General features: G+C 32.9%; 5 protein-coding genes across 14 annotated transcripts; 2 read left to right on the plus strand and 3 right to left on the minus strand.

Moving 5' to 3' along the window:
- Positions 1 to 1,616: 1,616 nt before the first annotated feature.
- Positions 1,617 to 6,353, minus strand: LOC128875647 (coiled-coil domain-containing protein 186-like). 4 transcript variants are annotated; one of them, XM_054121408.1, is made up of 10 exons: positions 6,241 to 6,353; positions 5,966 to 6,123; positions 4,310 to 5,861; positions 3,836 to 4,106; positions 3,349 to 3,752; positions 2,751 to 3,289; positions 2,380 to 2,645; positions 2,248 to 2,271; positions 1,991 to 2,140; positions 1,617 to 1,930 (listed from the first exon to the last, which is right to left on the minus strand). In XM_054121408.1, exons 2-10 carry the CDS (start codon positions 6,087 to 6,089, stop codon positions 1,856 to 1,858), a joined length of 3,405 nt encoding a protein of 1,134 aa, XP_053977383.1. In that variant the 5' UTR covers positions 6,090 to 6,123; positions 6,241 to 6,353; the 3' UTR covers positions 1,617 to 1,855. The 4 variants fall into 4 exon arrangements, with proteins under 4 accessions (XP_053977383.1, XP_053977384.1, XP_053977382.1 ...); XM_054121409.1 differs by having other exon boundaries at positions 2,769 to 3,289; positions 5,966 to 6,318; XM_054121407.1 differs by having other exon boundaries at positions 5,966 to 6,318.
- A 508-nt stretch (positions 6,354 to 6,861) lies between these two features.
- Positions 6,862 to 8,808, plus strand: LOC128875572 (probable proline--tRNA ligase, mitochondrial). Of its 2 annotated transcripts, none has more exons than XM_054121259.1 (6): positions 6,862 to 7,130; positions 7,223 to 7,474; positions 7,554 to 7,815; positions 7,870 to 8,051; positions 8,117 to 8,332; positions 8,404 to 8,808. In XM_054121259.1, exons 1-6 carry the CDS (start codon positions 7,014 to 7,016, stop codon positions 8,686 to 8,688), a joined length of 1,314 nt encoding a protein of 437 aa, XP_053977234.1. In that variant the 5' UTR covers positions 6,862 to 7,013; the 3' UTR covers positions 8,689 to 8,808. The 2 variants fall into 2 exon arrangements, with proteins under 2 accessions (XP_053977234.1, XP_053977235.1); XM_054121260.1 differs by having other exon boundaries at positions 6,991 to 7,130; positions 7,200 to 7,474.
- Positions 8,766 to 17,894, minus strand: LOC128875570 (sulfite oxidase, mitochondrial). Of its 4 annotated transcripts, none has more exons than XM_054121254.1 (7): positions 17,786 to 17,894; positions 10,355 to 10,984; positions 10,086 to 10,272; positions 9,903 to 10,028; positions 9,609 to 9,801; positions 9,328 to 9,528; positions 8,766 to 9,252 (listed from the first exon to the last, which is right to left on the minus strand). In XM_054121254.1, the coding sequence occupies exons 2-7, from the start codon at positions 10,735 to 10,737 to the stop codon at positions 8,948 to 8,950; spliced, it is 1,395 nt and encodes a 464-aa protein (XP_053977229.1). In that variant the 5' UTR covers positions 10,738 to 10,984; positions 17,786 to 17,894; the 3' UTR covers positions 8,766 to 8,947. The 4 variants fall into 4 exon arrangements, with proteins under 4 accessions (XP_053977229.1, XP_053977230.1, XP_053977227.1 ...); XM_054121255.1 differs by lacking the exon at positions 17,786 to 17,894 and adding an exon at positions 11,723 to 11,839; XM_054121252.1 differs by lacking the exon at positions 17,786 to 17,894 and adding an exon at positions 11,351 to 11,492.
- On the plus strand, positions 11,598 to 16,254 carry LOC128875568 (armadillo-like helical domain-containing protein 3). Of its 3 annotated transcripts, none has more exons than XM_054121249.1 (11): positions 11,598 to 11,733; positions 12,060 to 12,258; positions 13,481 to 13,766; positions 13,901 to 14,049; positions 14,125 to 14,335; positions 14,404 to 14,698; positions 14,794 to 15,011; positions 15,096 to 15,328; positions 15,392 to 15,518; positions 15,588 to 15,862; positions 15,930 to 16,254. In XM_054121249.1, the coding sequence occupies exons 2-11, from the start codon at positions 12,106 to 12,108 to the stop codon at positions 16,020 to 16,022; spliced, it is 2,040 nt and encodes a 679-aa protein (XP_053977224.1). In that variant the 5' UTR covers positions 11,598 to 11,733; positions 12,060 to 12,105; the 3' UTR covers positions 16,023 to 16,254. The 3 variants fall into 3 exon arrangements, with proteins under 3 accessions (XP_053977224.1, XP_053977223.1, XP_053977225.1); XM_054121248.1 differs by having other exon boundaries at positions 12,074 to 12,258; XM_054121250.1 differs by having other exon boundaries at positions 12,074 to 12,258; positions 13,901 to 14,034.
- Positions 16,180 to 17,738, minus strand: LOC128875573 (hydroxymethylglutaryl-CoA lyase, mitochondrial). Its single transcript, XM_054121261.1, has one exon. It carries the CDS (start codon positions 17,338 to 17,340, stop codon positions 16,360 to 16,362), a length of 981 nt encoding a protein of 326 aa, XP_053977236.1. The 5' UTR covers positions 17,341 to 17,738; the 3' UTR covers positions 16,180 to 16,359.
- Positions 17,895 to 17,932: the final 38 nt, after the last annotated feature.

The following is a 17,932-nucleotide window of genomic DNA, read 5'->3' on the forward strand; positions in this document are numbered from 1 at the left end:
AAAATCGGAATCCTATATCGATCACCATGTTCTAATACTATTTAATACCTCACGAAATCGAAGATACGCGTAGCTATATTAGTCATTGTCGGGGCAAACGAGGCAACTATCATTGTTATATATATATTCGTATTATCTTTACAAATTGTCGCTTGAGGTTGCCCTAATTGCGAAACGATGATCCTTCGGAAGAAATGAAATGTAGGACGTAAGTTCATGTACATGTGTATACCACGATACAATGTACAAAAAGCAATATCCACACTTCATATATATACATATATGCATATGTAATTGCTATTACATATATACATATATATATGTATGTATATATATATACGTACACGTACAAAATACACAGGCACATATGTACACACGAGATACGTAAAAAGTACACATACCTACTTTTGACTAAATCGCAGTTTATCGTAATGTACCCACTCGATTGTAAATTTCGGTAGTACACGTGCTTTGTAAGATTGTAAGTGATGTGCATATGTATATACAGGGTGAAGAAAAAAAAAAACGTGAAAAGAGAGAATCGACGAACAAAACGTTTAGAACAAAATTATTGTCCGGTGGAATAATGTGTCTTATATATGGCAAATAGCGAGAAATCGATATTTCTCAAGGGAGACTCGAGATCGATTGCGAATAATAGGTGTGTTCCTCTTATTTAGATGGAGTAAAAGTGTAATAGTTTCATAATTACCTGACAACAAAAAAATACAAAACGATATAGATTACAGAGTCACGAGGTCTGCTTTGTCTTGTTATAATCAAATACTTTATATTATGTAGTACAGGTTGTCATTAAACGTATGAACAAACCTATATCATTAAAACCTTTTTAATTATCGAAACTATTGCGTGAAATACTTCGTGTTTTTTCTCATACTTCGTTCCATTGGCTAATGATGGATATTCATTGGACAACAGAAAGGCTGACACGATACGGTAAGTGAAGGATGTTTTATTTTGAATGAAAAAGGCTGAGGATTCTTCTGCAATATTTCATATATTAGATTAAAATTTGTTTTCGTTACACATGTTTACAATTTGTATATAATGTTTCTTTTTTATGTAAATTTTTATGTACATGAAAATGATACAAAATCAACGAGTTTTTCTTTCAAATTTCCTGACTTACATATCGAAAATTTGTAATGCATTAATGGCATGGAATGTCCCTTGAAAACTGTAAATTTGCTTATTAAAATGATAATCAAATCAATTTTAAACAATTGTAAAAAATAGTATATTTATGATAGACTTTGGATATGTTTAATCTTTAATAAACAGATCAACAAATTATTTCTTTTAAGTATCATAACTTTTGACTAGATACAATAAAACTGTTCTTTCTGTACTGAAAAGCAGTCTTCGTATATTTTACAGTTTCGGCCAAATGTAAGCATTCAATTTTAATACACGATATAAAAGAATGTATCAAAAAAAACTTAGCACTTGTATATTCTAATCAATTTCCACGGATTATGCACAAAAGAAAGCGTAATAAATTAAAAATAAGCTCTTAATAAAAGGTTCTGCAGTGCCCAACAGTATTAACATACAACGATAAACTACATAAAAATTACCAAGAAATTACACCTAGATATCATTAAATAGAAAATATACATATTTTTACTCAAATGAAAATATAACTTTTTTCGAGGTGACAATTCGGTAATCATGTTATAACTTCTGCGTATTTAATATATGACATTTAAGTTGGTATTAGTACCTTATATACGATAAATCTCTTGAATAATAATCTTCATATTTTTAATACATGCATGTGTTACTCCGTTTTTTTTTTACTATGTAAGTACAAGTGTACTATTTTTACGTACTTTCAATTTGCAATTTTCCTTTGTTGATTATGGATAGTTAACCTCGCTATTTCTTCGCCCAGGGTGTCAATATTATCCTACAAGAACAATATTAAACGTCACAAGAAAGATACACGCGTTGATCTATGTTACTTTACCTTTAAGGTAATATTTTTAAATAACGCGTCTTCGAGAACAGCTTGCAACTTTTGATTTATTTCTAACGATAATTCCAGCGTCATATTATCATCCGAAACACGTTGGTTGTATACTGAGGCCATTATTCCCCCGTGTCTCGCTAATTCAGCCTGTGATTGAACAATCATTAAAACGTAAGTTACTAATCGATCGCCATCTTGTTAGGACTAATGTAATTCTTCGCGAGACGATTTAAAACTTTTATTACTAAACTTACTGCATTTCTCCTGCTTTTGATATGCTTGTGCGCAGAAAATAAAACATAGTTGATGATTCTAAATACTAGAGTTGAGTCTTATACTAATAATGTGCTCAAAAGAACATCCTGTAGTTTAAAATGTTGATTTACCTTATATTTATCTCGCTCGTTGTTACCCATGGCACCAGTATTCTCATGTAAAATATAAGTTTGTATGATTCTCGTCTTTTTCTGTAACTCTTCGACGAGGGTTCGGGTATGTTCTTCGAAAAAGTCTAGTTTCTCTGCTTTTTTAGCATTATCTTCTTGCAACTTTATAATACGATCTATTAACGTTTGTTTACTAGGTTCCATAGATTGAATGCTTTGGTCACCATTGATACTGTTATCGGATAAGGCACCATTTAAAGTATCTCCTAAAAGAAATACAAAGCGTAAATGAAATTAAGCCAATGAACTATATACGAGGAATTAAAAACTAAACATTTGTAAGCGACAAAATTATTATATGCTTAAAAAACCTGTATTAAGTGATATACTTGATCCAGTCCTGGACGCGATGCCCAGTGAATTGTAAGGCGATGATGTCTCGAAAGCTTCTAGCTTCTTTCGACACTGTTGTAATTCTCGTGTCATCTCTTTCATACTTATTTGCTGTTTTCTCTTGAGCACAGCATTTTCCCCTTGACTGTCTTCCAATTTCTGAGCAAGATTTTGGGCTAGTTGAGTCTGCTCAGCAAGATGTCTAGCTAGTATCTCGCACTCTTCTATTCTCATTTTTTGTTCTTTCGCAAGACTCTCTTCCAGCGTTTTAATTTTGCCAGTTAAATAGCTTATCCGCTCGTGTAGCGGCCCATGATTTTCTTCCAGGTGTTTGACCTTTGCTTCGATAGCCGTAAATTCCGACTGAAGTCGTACGTTTTTGTCTGTTAATTTTTGCGTAAAATCTAACATATCAGCTTCCTTCTGACGACACGCGGACATGTCAGCTTGTAATTCTTCGTTAGCTAAACGCAAGTGTTCCATTTCTGATTCGATCGAGTCCAAGCATTGGTTTTTCCTGAATAAAACAAATTAATTAATAAAACGAAATCACGATTTTGTAGCGGCGATACTTACTGTTGCAACTGCACTTTCAATGTATCCAACTCCGATACTTTACCGTGCAACTCTATAATTTCTTTCTGACGTTGATCAGCTAGAATTTTCAAGTTATCCAGATTACTCTCGCAGACTGAACGTTTTTGTTCTGTATCCTGTATCTTTAAACTGAGCGTGTTATTTTCTTCGATCAAGACTTGTTGTCTATGCTTCAGGGTCTCCACTTCCTTTTGTAATTGAAGCCTCAGCATTTCTTTATCTTCCGTAACGTGTCTTTCTAATATTAGGCGTGCTTGTTGTTCTTTTAATTGTTGATCCAACGTGACTGCTTTATTTTCCTCTGACTGTTGGAATTGACGCATCGATTCCTGCGTCTCTTTGCGTATCTGTTCGCATTCCTCTTTCATTTCGCTGATTCTAGTCTGAAAACAAGGTAAGATAATATCGTGATTCGTATACAAATAATTATGTTATAATGAACTATGTCTTCTTCAAATATTATTACTGTGGCTTTATCCAGTTTTTGTTGAGTTTCCTTTTGCAAGTCCATTTCCGTTTTGAGTTTGTTTTGAGTCCATTTTAATTTGATGTCTCTCATATTTACGTCCTCCTTCAATTTTTCAACTTCTTTTTGGAGCTCAGTTACTTCGCGACATCGTCCATCCAAAATATTACATATCCTCGTTCGTTCTCCTTGCATTTCGCGTAGTTTACTTTGAAGCAATTCCTGTTGTTTTCCGCTTTCTTTTGCTTTGCGTTCTGCGTATTCTCTTGCCCTAATTATAAATGTAATAAAAAATTAGGACGTTCTAGAATGTAAAATACACACATATATATGTATGTAGAGAATCGCTTAACTTTTTAAACGTTGAATAGTTCTCAAGTCAACGATCATATAGAAACATGTGATAGTTTATTCAAGATCCATTTAATACATAAAGTTAGGCGATTCAACTTGTACATCAAAATTTTATTATACCTTTGAGTATCGATCAGTTGCTTCTCGCTAACTGCATATTTCATTACCATGCTTTCTCTCTCTTTATTAGCGGCATTATATTCTTTTTTAAGCGTCTCCTGTGTTGCTAACGACGTATGCAGTTCGAACGTAAGTTTGTTTATCGTTTTCTCTAAATTATCAATTTGTACAGAATAGATTTCTCCCTTATTTTCTGCTTCTAACATTCGATTTCTTTCTTCCACGTATTCGACTTTCTCTTGGAATTTTAAGTACTTAGTTTTTAAATCTGCGTAATCTTTTAATAAAGTGAGGTATGCTGGGTGTTTCAGTAAACTCAGTTTCAAATTTTCAGAAGAATTGTTGTTGCCCTCCGAAATTATTACCATGGAATCGGTATCGGTACAATTCTCGTTCGCTTCCATGCAGAGTACGTTATCGTTCCGTTCGTTACTTTTGTCAGTAATAGGTGCTTCAACTTGATTTGTGTTATTTTGTATGCAATCGCTAATATCATCGTTATTCTTATCATTCTTTTCAGTATTAACGTGTGTTTCATCATGTGTATTTGTAAGAGTTATTTTATTTTCAGAATCCTTTGTACAACTATCTCTTTCATTCTGCAGACCCATGGAACTTTTCGATGGATACAGGATAGCGTTCGTTTTATCCATTAAGTTTGATTCGGTTCGAAACGTTGGTTCCTTTAATGGAGATTTGGTACTACAAGGTTCTTCCACGTGTTTTTTTTCGTTATAATTATCTATAGACTTCATTACTGAATTATATTTTACAGTTAAATGTTGCGGTAGCAATGCTTTCTCCATTATGTTTGTCGATTTTTCTGTAATGAAGTTTAAGAAATTGCGGCTCTTGTTCAGGAACTGGGCATTGGATTGCATTATATTAATTGGATTCGTTGGCAGTGAAATTTTAACCAATTTACTATCGTCAGCCAAAGTAGGACGAACTATTATGTTACTCTGTGATCTGGTATTTCCAATGGATTGGAATTTTTGTTTTGAATCATTTGTAGGATCATTAGGTTCCATCAGTTTGTTACTCATGTTAGAATTCTGTACTACATTTTCTCCTGTGTGAAGAGCATTTTGAATGTCCCAACTTTTATGTTGTTCTATAACATTTTTCTCCAAGAGATGTGTTTGCTGAGTGTCCATGTATAATTTGGTACTGAAAAGTGTTTCTTCATCTTCGTTGCATACTGCTATTGATTCTTCATGCTCACTTCTTGGTTGTCTAACATTATCAGAAACAGTATTTGATAATCTAACATCCCCATAGGAAGATGATTTAAGAAGTGGTTTTTCTTTCGAAAGGTCTGCATCCTTAGACAATGCTTGACATTTTGAAAACTCATTCGACAGATCACTTAAAGAAGTAGAACTTTTAATAGGCAAAATAATACTGTTTTCTTCTATCAAAGAGCTAGACTTTCCATTGTTATTTACTAATACTGAATCTGTTTTAGTTTGAGCGACTTGTTCCAGTTTCTCCTGAACCGAAGTAGTATCCTTGCTGATTTTTACATCAGACTGAATTAGGGAGTTGGTGACTAAAAATATTGTTGAAACAGAAAGTAATATTAAAAACTGTTATAAATTTAACGATATCAAACAACTGTGATACATTTCTATCTATAATTAAAATGTCTCGTACCTTCTGCGAGAGAGACGTCTGGTGTTATGCTGGAATCAATTTGATCGAGATTTCCTGAAAACGTCTCATCTTTAGAGCACGATTCTGACTTCTCTTCGTCCATCTCAGAAAGTGTAAATTCCATTTGTTTAGGGTCAACTTAGCCCTATTTCATGGTGCTGTAATTTCCAGAAAAAGTCATTGGTGTCGGAGATGTTTGTTGACTTTGAACAAACTCACAAATACAACATTGGACGACATTCGCGTAAACGAAGATTAAAACCAAGGAAAATAACCTAAAATCGAGGAAACTTCAGCTGTCATTATGCGTGGTGTTTTCAGCCATTGTCTGCGAACATGATGTTTTATTGCTTCATCCAAAAACATTGGTCTAGATTTCAGCTGACTGATTCTGTTAGTATTTAGTATAGTTCAGTCGATTTAATTAGATGGCGCCAATTGTTTGTTTTAAAAAATAAATAAGTAAAAGGTTATATATACTACAAAAAATTAGTAAACAAGCATTGTAATACTAAAATATGAATGAGAATAATTTTTTAATCCTTGAACCCTTTATTTTTTTTTTAAATAAACAAATGGCGCCATCTAGCATTTACAGTAGGAACTAATCGAAGACAAACTTGAGCGTTTCCCGATAGAGGGGTTGACCAAACTTCTAAAATTAGTTCGGGTGTTGACCACCAGATGGTGATTACATCGAAAAAAAATTAATTTTAATAAATATTATTTATTTCGTTTAATAATGACTTTCCGACTATATTACAGGCATTATGATGTTATAATTCGTCCGACAAAATATTCCTTGACCTCTACGTCCTTCAACAGCTTCAAATAAACTTTTCATGGGTTCAGTCCAGTTCAGTCCATTCATTACTAGATGTTACCAGATGTTACTAGATGATATCACATGCGCTGTGTGAGCACGTGAATTTGTATCATTTATAATTTTCCTTATATCCACGTGTGTAAATGAACATATTTTGAACCCATTGTTTTGATTGCAAAGTTTCCATTTAAACAAGATACTTCGATACTTAGCTTCTTAAAAATGTCAAACATACCGATTCGTAACATAAATAGACTGTCACGATTGTTTCAACCGGTAGTTTCGACACTACCGTCCAGTAATACTCAAAATCCAAAAAATGTTTCGCAAACTTGCGAGGTATATTGTTGATATGTCGTTAATAGTTCAATGAACCCTTTCATTATTTCATTTATACTTCTTCAACAGATCGTCCAATTTTTATATTATAGAATCTCATCAAATACGGATTAATCAAACCAGTTAATAATGGTATGTACGCGGTTCTACCTCTGGGACTGCGTGTTTTAAATAAATTGATAAATCTCGTTGAAAATGAGATGGAGACCATAGGAGCGCAAAAAATATCGCTACCAGCTTTAACATCTACAGCTTTATGGAAACGAACAGATAGATTTGAAAGTAATCAGTCTGAATTATTTAAAGTACAAGATAGACACAATAAGCAATATATACTTAGTCCAGTGAGTGACCATCTACTGTTAAATGAATAATTGTGCAATTATGCATATACTTTAGATGAACTTACCTATTTTATTATAGACATACGAAGAAACAATTTGTGATTTAATAGCATCAGTCGGAGGTTTATCTCCAAAAGTCCTACCATTAAAATTATATCAGATTTCTAATAAATGGAGAGACGAAATGAAACCCCGCCTTGGATTTTTGAGAAGCAAAGAATTCGTCATGAAGGATTTATACACATTTGACACAACTTTGGAGAATGCACAGGAGACTTATGAATTGATATGCAATGCTTATGACAATATATTAAAGAAAATAGGCATAACATTTAAAAAAGGTAATAATACAAATAATGCTGTATATCTGTTGTTACTATTATTAATGTTCACAGCTATTGGTGACACAGGAACAATTGGAGGTTTGATATCCCATGAATATCACTATGCAACCGATATTGGAGAAGATATTATTTGTTCATGCTCTTCTTGTCAGTACAGCATTAACAAAGTTGTATGCAATGATTCGCATTGCCCTAAATGTAACAACACATTAGTAGAACAACATACTGCAGAGGTAGTAGGATAAATACATATTAATTTTACTATTACTTTCTGAATAAATGGTCATTTTTCGTTAAGGTGGGACATACGTTTTTATTAGATACAAAATATACAAAACCCCTGAAAGCTGTATACAGAATGCCCAATCATAAAGTGTTACCATTAGCAATGGGCTGCTTTGGACTTGGCTTGAGTCGCATTTTCACGGTCGCGGCCGAAATATTGTCTACCAACGATGAACTGAGATGGCCAAAATGTATAGCACCTTATACCGTGTGCGTTATACCGCCAAAGGTATCATATTCTACGTAACATTTTTTAATGTGGTCATTAATTACATAATTAAGTACAATTTGACTTTACAGACTGGTAGCAAGGAAGATCCCGCATCTCAGTACATAGACCACATACTAGGAATTTTAAATCAATTAAATATCGACGCCGTACTCGATGACAGAACGCAATTAACTATTGGAAATCGTTTTATACTTTCTCGCATAACTGGATTTCCTTACATTATCGTAATCGGTAGATCAGCCATGAAATCACCACCATTGTTCGAAATTCATAATATAAATGACTCGACAAATTGTGAAATAACTTTAGAAAGTATACACAATTATTTTAATACTGAAATTAACAAAAGTTAAAGATTTCGTAAAAAAATTAAATTTAATACATGTATAAAAGAAATAACTGTTTCTTTGTATATACTTGTTATTTATTGTTTTTTAATGAAATAATCGTAAAAACAAACTGAGTAAATGTAATGCTGGCAACAGGTTTATAATATTCACCTCTAATTACGAAACGTAGATATAAACAAAATCATAAAACTAAATTACAATCGCATTATTTACGAATAAGAATTTTCTCTCGTACTTAGGGTCTTAAATTGTTTTTAGGAGTTCAATGCTCCAATTTAACTTTAACTCTGTGATACGCGTTACAGAGGAAACCTCGTAAATTCCAAATATTTTTGAAGCTTTCCGGTTGAACATTGTACGACGCATCCACAGCCTTTGCCCAAATTTCTGTTTCTTTGTAATCTTTTTTAACAGGAAGATCCACGTTCCACAGCGTCCAGCTCCAGTAACGACCTTGCTTAGCATTTGTATCTTCAGCATCTAAATTCGCAGTGTGCCAAGTTTTACCTTGATCGTTCGTTATATCGACGCGAATCGTTTTACGGCCACCTCCTGACCATGCGTATCCTATCGAAAAATTAGGTCGAATCGTGAAAAGGGGGAAGCTGAAATCCTCTGAACGTTTTCAAGATAATATTTTACCTTTAACATTTATTTTCCCATTTTTTACTTTAACCGTTTCTGATGGTTCTGGTTTACAAATCGCAGAAATCACAGGCATTTCCTGAATAGCAGGTGCCTTAGAAAAGTCCACGTTATCCCAATCGATGCTAGGCGAGAAGCCCTTGTAATCGCCTCGTTGCCATTGCGAATGGCTTTCTTCTTTCGAGATGATTATTTTGCCTATGAATTTATAACATGAGTGACGAAATTATCCTTTGTTAAATTATAATTAAAAGAGTAATTTTTTTTCTATTAACTACCAAGCCATTTCACATTCCTAGCTCCTACAACGCCAGGAACGATTACTCGAATGGGAAAACCATGGTCTCTTGGTATCGGTTGTCCATTCATTTCGTAAGCTAAAATTACATCAGCTCTAGGATCCAAAGCCCTACTAATAGGTATACTCGCACCGTATGGTGTACCAGAAGGGTCTAAATCGTATCCTTCGAACTGTTTGAATTAAATACAATTTTTAACAAATTATTTTTCATTAAGATTTTTAGTATATTAATACTGCCACAAATTCTGGAACACTGTGTACATAATAATACCTGTACATGATCGTAATTGTCTTCATTAATCTCTAAATCTTCAAGTACATCGCACAGCCTTGCACCAGTCCATGTAGCATTGCCTACAGCACCTACACCCCAACTAAGCCCTTTCAATTGTTTCTCCTATAAGTTAGCGTACAATTATGTTTTCTTCTAGTTACAGAGTAAAGCAAGGTTTACCTGTGCCATTTCAGATCGTCTATTTCCACCACACATCACGGCACTTGTTATAGTGTATTTCGGATATTTTTTAATATCTTCAAAACGGAGAGTTTTTCGTGTTTTTTCCTCTACAGCTACTTCTAAAACGTATGTTTTCAGGTCTACCTCTGGAACAGGTAGATGATTCCTAACATAAAACAATTCTCTACAACAGAACAATATTTTTTATACAATTTTTCTGCTGAACAAAATACTTGAAATTAATTTTCGAATTGAATGATAATTACGTTGGTGTGATAAAGCTTTCAACTAATAAAGAAGGAGGTGGTTCAGCACAGAAGGGTTTATGGCCATTAATTTTCAGAGCTCTGTGTCTAGCAGGTTCCTTTGCATAGGGATCATTTTGATTATCTTTATTGGAGTCTGCATCTTCTTTAGAAATGTTTCCAATTCTCATTGACTCTAACAGCTCATATATTTCTGGAGCATTGTGATTAGCAAAGATTGTCCAAAATGGTTCAATAGAACTGCCAGCAGCCATTATTATCTTCGAAGAACCACCTGGATGTTTTTCAATAAAATCTGTTATATCATACACCCCTTGCTTGTATGTAACCCATACATGTGCCTCTTTATTATCATGTTTGCCAACTTCTTCCAAAGTATACATCTTTAAACCTTTCTTGAACTCTCCACATTGTACATTTTTCTTATTCAATGCATGAACTCCTTGAAACTTATAGTAATAGTATAAACCTAATATCGATGTAGCTATAGTAACATATGCTGCACATTTTCTATAAGGGATGTTCTTAAACGTATCTTTCTTTGTGTGTCTTCCTTCATTCCAAAATGAATGCTGTCTGCATGTCTCAACATAATACTGAACATGAACTCTTGATACTCGTGATGCAGATCTGAAATAAATGTTTTATTGCTTATATTGTTCTAAATGGAGTGATTTAGTCCTTGAGCTGGAATATTCTTTTCACTAATTTTAATATTAATAGGAGAAAAATTGTAAGCATTGGTTGAGTTTTAAATCCATGTCTTTGATAGTTTATAAGGAATTAAGTTGTAATTTTTATGAACATGCATTGGAATGATAGGATTATATTCAATTTAAAAAATTAAATAAATATACTTGTTTCTCAAGTGGTGTAAGATCCTGGAATATGAAACCATGGCGCCAAATTCTTAAATCTGATTTAACAATCAAAACAACGTAGCACTAGCATTGGAAAATGCGTTATCATACGAGTTAAAAGAAGCACTCGTCTTACCGTTCGTATAATGTTTTAACTTTTAACGTTTCTTTCGATTGAGAAACTGTACGTTGTATGTTATCAGGTCGTGTAAGTAAAGGTCACGATCTATTTTGATTTTATTTTTTGCAAAATTGTTTTCGAATGGATACAATCGCAGAAAATATGTACTGTTTACCGACGATTTCGTCGATAATGGCTCCTTACCATACCCCTGCAACGGTGTTTTTGTAAATCTACGAATTATTATTTTTTCTTTTCTCAGCGTCCAGTCATTTTTTCAACGAAATCTTCCAAAAATTTCAAGCACAACGAATAGTATAGCTTAAACCAACGCTTACAACTTCTTGAATAAGTAAAAGGATCTTATAAACTATGTCAAGGAATTACATGCTTTATTAGTAAGTGGATACTTATTATTTATATTCCTGATATCTTTAAGTATCTTTGTATCCTTTTTACAACAAAATCATATCAGATTTATACGATTATCTTACGTAATAAAGTCTTATCTGTTTGATTAAAATAATGTATATACAATGTGACTACAGAGGTTATGTTGATACACAAGAATTATACGAAGTTAAAGTACATAAAAATATTGAATAGTATTAAGTATGCTTTTTAAATATCGTATAATTCGTTGTTGTTGGTAATATTTTTGTGACCGTCATTTGTATTTATTTGATATAAATAATTCTAAATACTTATGACTGCTGTCACATAGAAATGGATTTATAGGTAAAGGAAATGAAATAAGAGGAATAATCATAATGGCAATGGCAATGAGAAAAAGGAGCGGATCAGGCTCCAAGAGACAACATAAAGGAAAACTTGTACCAATTTATGAAAGTTTTTTTAAGGGAGAAGACTTGACACTAGCTCATCCAAATTTTTGGAATGAACTGTTTTTAATTAAACCCATGGTCAGTATTTTTATATAAATTTTTATGTACATTAAGTATGTTATATTTATTATTAAAACATTATACATACTCTTATACATACATTTTTTAATCCATTTGATACAAAAATCATTTGTAGTGACTACCAGCACTGCTGAAACTTATGTATAATTTAAACACTCTCAATGTTACACATTAGATTTCATTTTATTATATACATATAAAAGGACAACAAATTTTTCAAAACATTTTCATACTTGTAGAGAATTAATACAGTACAAATCTGGAAACTCTTCTGGTCTTCTTTCATTGGCATTTTTTTTTATTATTGAGCATGTTTCATCTGTTGTAGAATTATTTGTTGAGAAAAGCATAATCTTATGAAGTTGTTAACTGCTAGTAAAGATTATACCTTTCCCTGCTTCTTTTTTGTATAGTCCTCATGCATAGGGTAATTTTTGTTTTCTGAACATTTTTCGTTCTCTTGTCCTTTGTTTGTTTTTGTAGTTGTTACAAATTCACCAGCAATATAAGAACTTTTTACATTATTGCACGATGATTCGGCGGATTGTTGCTTTTTTTGTAATTTTTGTTGTTCATTTTTATCTAAACCAAATATTTAAGTAAAACCATAAATGCATGTATCAATTAATAAGTTCAAAAAAATTGGTAAAGCACATCTTCTTGTGATACATACTTTTAGATTCAACAGCTTCTTTGCATTCTAATTCATTCTGAAGACTACCTGGCATAAATTTGCATTTGAAGTTAAACCATGCCTCGCTTGTCTGAACTTTATATTTCAAACATTTTAATTGATATATACAGACTCTTCCATAATATTTTGTTACTTCCCATGTTGGCAATGACTGTAAGATTATGTATATTTTATGTTCAGCTATAATAGTAGCTTTTTAAAACATTATAGGAGTTCTAAACTTACTTGTATCAATTTAGTAACAAATTTACCAATCATGATGGTATTCTATTCTCTAAACTTTCAAAACTTGAAGTCATAAGTTAGTAGTATCATTTTTTAATGTAGAGGAATTTTTTGCAGTTAACCAAATTGAATGTAAATCCTCAGTAAACCAAAATTTCTTGTTCATGAGAAAAGAAACAACTGTCAAAGAAAATAACAAATGAATTGGAATGATTTATTATGTACCCTGTGTCTAAATATGTACATGAATCATTTCTACATGTGAAGGCAAACCATACATGCTCTGTTTTTATCTGTTAGGTTCCACATATCGAAAGTGAGATTTTGCACATGACAGGGGAACAATTAAATGCAAGTAGAGAAAATTTGAATGCCTTGGTCTGCCATTGCGTGGATACACTGGTCGACGAACATCCGTTCAGGGTTGTATATGCTTTACAAACTTTAGCAGCTGTTATTCAATCTATGTATAAGAAGGCTAGTCAAGGTGACTGCGGATTTAACTTGATAGACATTTTAGTCGGATTCGATTCGGCAGAACAAAGAATGACAACATTGATGCAGCACTGCAATAATTTTTTAACAGGTACATTTCATGTTATACATATTACAAATAATCAATTCATTTATGTTAAAAAATCAAAGATTCAAATATACATTTAACATTTGAATTTTTCAGTTTTTCAAAACATTGTTTATACAAATTTTCCACAATTCCAGGTGAATACCCTGATAGCTTAAAAGCTTTGTGCTTGAAATTGTTGTTAATTATAGTAACTGGCATGGACAATGTTAGTCAAAACACTTTGTTGGAATATGTTATGCTTAATAGTGTTTTTGAATCTCTGGTTCAAGTAGGTGTTAAATTGGTATGAGTATTAATGCAATGTTCAAAAACATATTTCAAACGAGGCATTAACATTTTATATTTCTTGTTTGTACAGTTGCTGAGAGACACAGCAGCTAGAAATCGTCACGGCCATGACGCAGTCTTACTATTAACACTCCTGGTCAATTACAGAAAGCATGAAAGAGCAAATCCTTATATCGTTAAATTATCAATCTTGGACGATGAACTAGCTCTGAACGGATATGGTCAAGTAATATCTAGTTCGTTGACAGATTTCTGCAGACAATTCGCTCAACAAAGAGCAGGTACAAAATATTTAGCAATATCGTACTTATTACAAATACAATAATAACAAAAAAAAAAAAACATGTAGAAATACAGGCATCCTGGCTATCCTCTTTGACCAGTATAGTAGGAAGCATGTTTGTCGGAGAAGAGGAAGCGAAAACGCAACAAGTTCGTGCCAACAATGCATTGTTATTAGCACTTTACGAAGCGACACACTTGAATCGTAATTTTGTAACGACTTTAGCGTATACGCAAAGCGATACTAGTGCACCACCCTCTCCGAATAATACATTAGGACCTAACGCGGTAGCTCCAGGAGCACAAGTACCCGATGTAATGGCTCAGCCATTCAATTTATTGGCTACTTTCTTACAGTATTGGTGAGAAGCTACATTTTTTAAATTGTACACAAAATTCTTCTATACAGACAAACGTGTCGCGTTCTTTTCATTACAAAGCGTTTTCATCGTTCCAGTTCGATAGTTATGCAAGTGATCAGAACAGAAGCAATAATGAATAACGTTAAATTGTGCTTCCTTATATTGAGCTGCATCGCAGAGGATCAGTACGCGAATAGTTTGATGCACGACGCAAATTTGGCTTTCAGAGTACAACTTCATCGTGTACCAATGCATCATAGGAAGATACAAGACAAAGTAGCACCTGCGCAACCACTGGCTGCTACGTTACTCGGTATAGTCATTCTAACGAATAAATGATTATTCGTTACCTCAACAACTATACAGATATTCTATAATAATTATTATGAAATTGTAGATTTACTCGTCGAGTTCATTACGTCGCACATGATGAAGAAATTTCCGCTTGAACTGTATCATCAATGCATTGGGGTTTTACAAAGGTTGCTTTGTTACCAAAAGAGATGCAGAGTTAGGCTTGGTTATCAGTGGAGGGATCTTTGGACAGCGTTGATTAATTTACTTAAGTTTTTAACGACGCACGAAGGCCATCTTATTAAAAAAATGAATATCTTTCCATTAGCTATTCAGGTAAACGAATGCAACACAAGTTAATAAGAATATATATGGAAGGAATCAATTTCGATGTTGTAGGTCGTTAATATCTTAAATTTGTTTATCACGTATGGTGATACATTCCTGTCTTCTCCGAGTAGTTACGACGAATTATTTTATGAAATAATACGGATGAGGCTTATTTTTACAAATTTGAATGCCATGGGTATGTAGACAACAAATGGTTTTATATAATGCTATTGTTTCGTATAACAATAAAATTTATGTTCTCAAGCACTACGATATTCAACATGCGAATCTTACGAGTATAAAGAACACGCGTTAAAATTAACAAACTGTTTGGTGAATATGAGAGACATAGTGAATCATTTTCCACCAAAAATCGCAGCGTGGTTGGCAAGCGAAAGTCTGTCCACGCCAACGGAACAACAAATTTTGGCGATCATAATACAAAATTACGATAGCCTTACTTTGAAGTTGCAAGATAATTTGGATCAGTACGAAAGATATTCTGAGAAACCCGATCACGTTACATTCTTTGAGGAGATGGTAATATTTCATTAACAGATCTCAGAATGTTTCATATTTATGGTAATGTTTAATCTTGATTTTTCAGGTAACTGGAGTTGTAATCGACACCAGAGGCTCGATAGATTTAAGTGCATTAGATACACAGGCTATATTACAAGAATTATCGAATATTTCGTAACACAAAATCAACGTGAAGTACGAATCAGATCCTGTGTATCACTCTGTTATCATGATGTATCATAATGTATTTTTTTTAATACAGTCAGCTTTGTATGCGTTTCTTTTTAATATTGCAGAGAACATAGCTCATGGAATTCAGAAGTTTCACATTGTAGTGTGTTTCATTATTGCGTTATATTTCTATGAATTGTGTATACAAGGTTTAAAGAGTCATTAAAATTTAATAAGTATTGAGTTTGTAATTTTCACAAATCCTAGTTTATTAAATGATGAAAAAGACATAAGTCCCATATTTTTTATTGTCCCAATTATTTTTCATATATATAGAATAATAATTACAAATTTGTTGAACATTTTTTTGCAAGAATTGCAACACCTGCTTTAGATTGATTCTTCCTTTGAAGCTGACTACTAATGAAATCTCCAATTTTGGCTATTTTGTTAAGATTTACTCCAGTTTCTAAACCTTGTCCATGTAGAAAATAAAGCAAGTCTTCGGTAGCAACGTTTCCAGAAGCACCAGCTGCATATGGACAGCCTCCTAATCCAGCAACAGATGAATCGAATACCCTTATGCCATATTCGAGACTAGTCAAAATATTTACCAGAGCTTGCCCATATGTGTCATGACAGTGAATTGCAAATTCACTCATGTCATTTGAAACATGTTTCAATTCATGTAGTACTTTCTTTATTTTATCCGGAGTTCCTACACCAATGGTATCTCCTAAAGAAATTTCATAGCATCCAAGTTGTAACAAGAATGTGCTTACATTTGCTACCATTGTTGGCTTAGTTTCACCTTCGTAAGGACATCCAGCAATGCAGGATATGTAACCTCTGATTTTAATGTCTTGCTTCTTTGCTTCTTCAACAACTGCTTTAATGTTCTTCATGGAGTCATTGATGGAACAATTTGTGTTCTTTTTTGTAAAAGTTTCAGACACAGCACTAAAGACAGCTATTTCTTTCACACCCACTTTCAGTGCATCTTCTAAGCCTTTTAAGTTTGGTACTAGTACAGGATAAGAAGTCCCATGTACCTTATTAATATTTTGAAAAACCTGAACATTATCTGCCATTTGTGGGACCCATTTTGGAGACACAAAACTGGTCACTTCTATACTTTTTAATCCACTTTCCGATAATCTATTGATAAAATCAACTTTAATCTCAGTAGGCACTATGTTCCTCTCATTTTGTAATCCATCTCTGGGCCCAACTTCAACTATCTTTATAAAATTGCTAGACTTCCTTACACTTTTAATAGAAAAATTCCGTACATTAAAACTAAGTTTACTAATAAGTTTAAACATTTTAATGACTAATGTACCAAAATTATTCTTTGTCGTATACTACAGAATAAGATCTAGTTGCAACATAATCGGTAAATTAAATATTATTCTGTTAATTCACAAAAATAACAGCTTTTGAAAATTGTAATGTTCGAGATCTTTAATTTTTGCAAATAATTTCAGTATACTCGTATTACTGCTTATACAGCGTAATTATTCAGGGGAGATAAGACACAGATAAAGTATCATAGTAAACAAGCAAAGTATTCGTAACGATCGTTTGAAATTGCATGAAAACGAAAAAAATATTACTATACAGATTAATAAAGAGAAATAACCTCTAAATAACCTCTCAGTAGCGCTCAGTAGTTTGTATTTGAATAATTATCTGAGGAGCGAAAGTTCCACGCAAATTTTTGATTGTAAATTCTATGCAAAAGAAGAATGATTTATATAAGTAACTTACAGTTTTGGTTTTCTATACGGCAGCTAATACAATTCTTTTTGAAATTTGAATTCAAACCAGCCACTACTACTACATGGTTCACCAACATTAGTATAGTAACATGGTCCATTTAGTATAGTGGCACTCGCAATAAGACGCTAGAGACTA

This window comes from Hylaeus volcanicus, chromosome 4 (genome assembly GCF_026283585.1).
Source record: "Hylaeus volcanicus isolate JK05 chromosome 4, UHH_iyHylVolc1.0_haploid, whole genome shotgun sequence".
In the NCBI taxonomy this organism is placed as follows: domain Eukaryota; kingdom Metazoa; phylum Arthropoda; class Insecta; order Hymenoptera; family Colletidae; genus Hylaeus; species Hylaeus volcanicus.

Coding starts and splice junctions, on each gene's coding strand:
- LOC128875573 (XM_054121261.1), bottom strand. CDS start 17,340: ATGTTTAAACTTATTAGTAAACTTAGTTTTAATGTACGGAATTTTTCT.
- LOC128875570 (XM_054121251.1), bottom strand. CDS start 11,252: ATGGTTTCATATTCCAGGATCTTACACCACTTGAGAAACAA. Junction 10,029..10,085: donor GACGATCTGAAATGGCACAG/GTAAACCTTGCT, acceptor GCTAACTTATAG/GAGAAACAATTGAAAGGGCT. Junction 9,529..9,608: donor TAGGAATGTGAAATGGCTTG/GTAGTTAATAGA, acceptor ATAAATTCATAG/GCAAAATAATCATCTCGAAA.
- LOC128875568 (XM_054121249.1), top strand. CDS start 12,106: ATGGCAATGGCAATGAGAAAAAGGAGCGGATCAGGCTCCAAGAGACAA. Junction 14,336..14,403: donor ATTCGCTCAACAAAGAGCAG/GTACAAAATATT, acceptor AAAAACATGTAG/AAATACAGGCATCCTGGCTA. Junction 15,329..15,391: donor TCTTTCCATTAGCTATTCAG/GTAAACGAATGC, acceptor TCGATGTTGTAG/GTCGTTAATATCTTAAATTT.
- LOC128875647 (XM_054121408.1), bottom strand. CDS start 6,089: ATGGAATTTACACTTTCTGAGATGGACGAAGAGAAGTCAGAATCGTGC. Junction 5,862..5,965: donor AGACGTCTCTCTCGCAGAAG/GTACGAGACATT, acceptor CAATATTTTTAG/TCACCAACTCCCTAATTCAG. Junction 1,931..1,990: donor TTAAAAATATTACCTTAAAG/GTAAAGTAACAT, acceptor TTGTTCTTGTAG/GATAATATTGACACCCTGGG.
- LOC128875572 (XM_054121259.1), top strand. CDS start 7,014: ATGTCAAACATACCGATTCGTAACATAAATAGACTGTCACGATTGTTT. Junction 7,131..7,222: donor ATGTTTCGCAAACTTGCGAG/GTATATTGTTGA, acceptor TTTATATTATAG/AATCTCATCAAATACGGATT. Junction 7,816..7,869: donor AGGCATAACATTTAAAAAAG/GTAATAATACAA, acceptor TAATGTTCACAG/CTATTGGTGACACAGGAACA.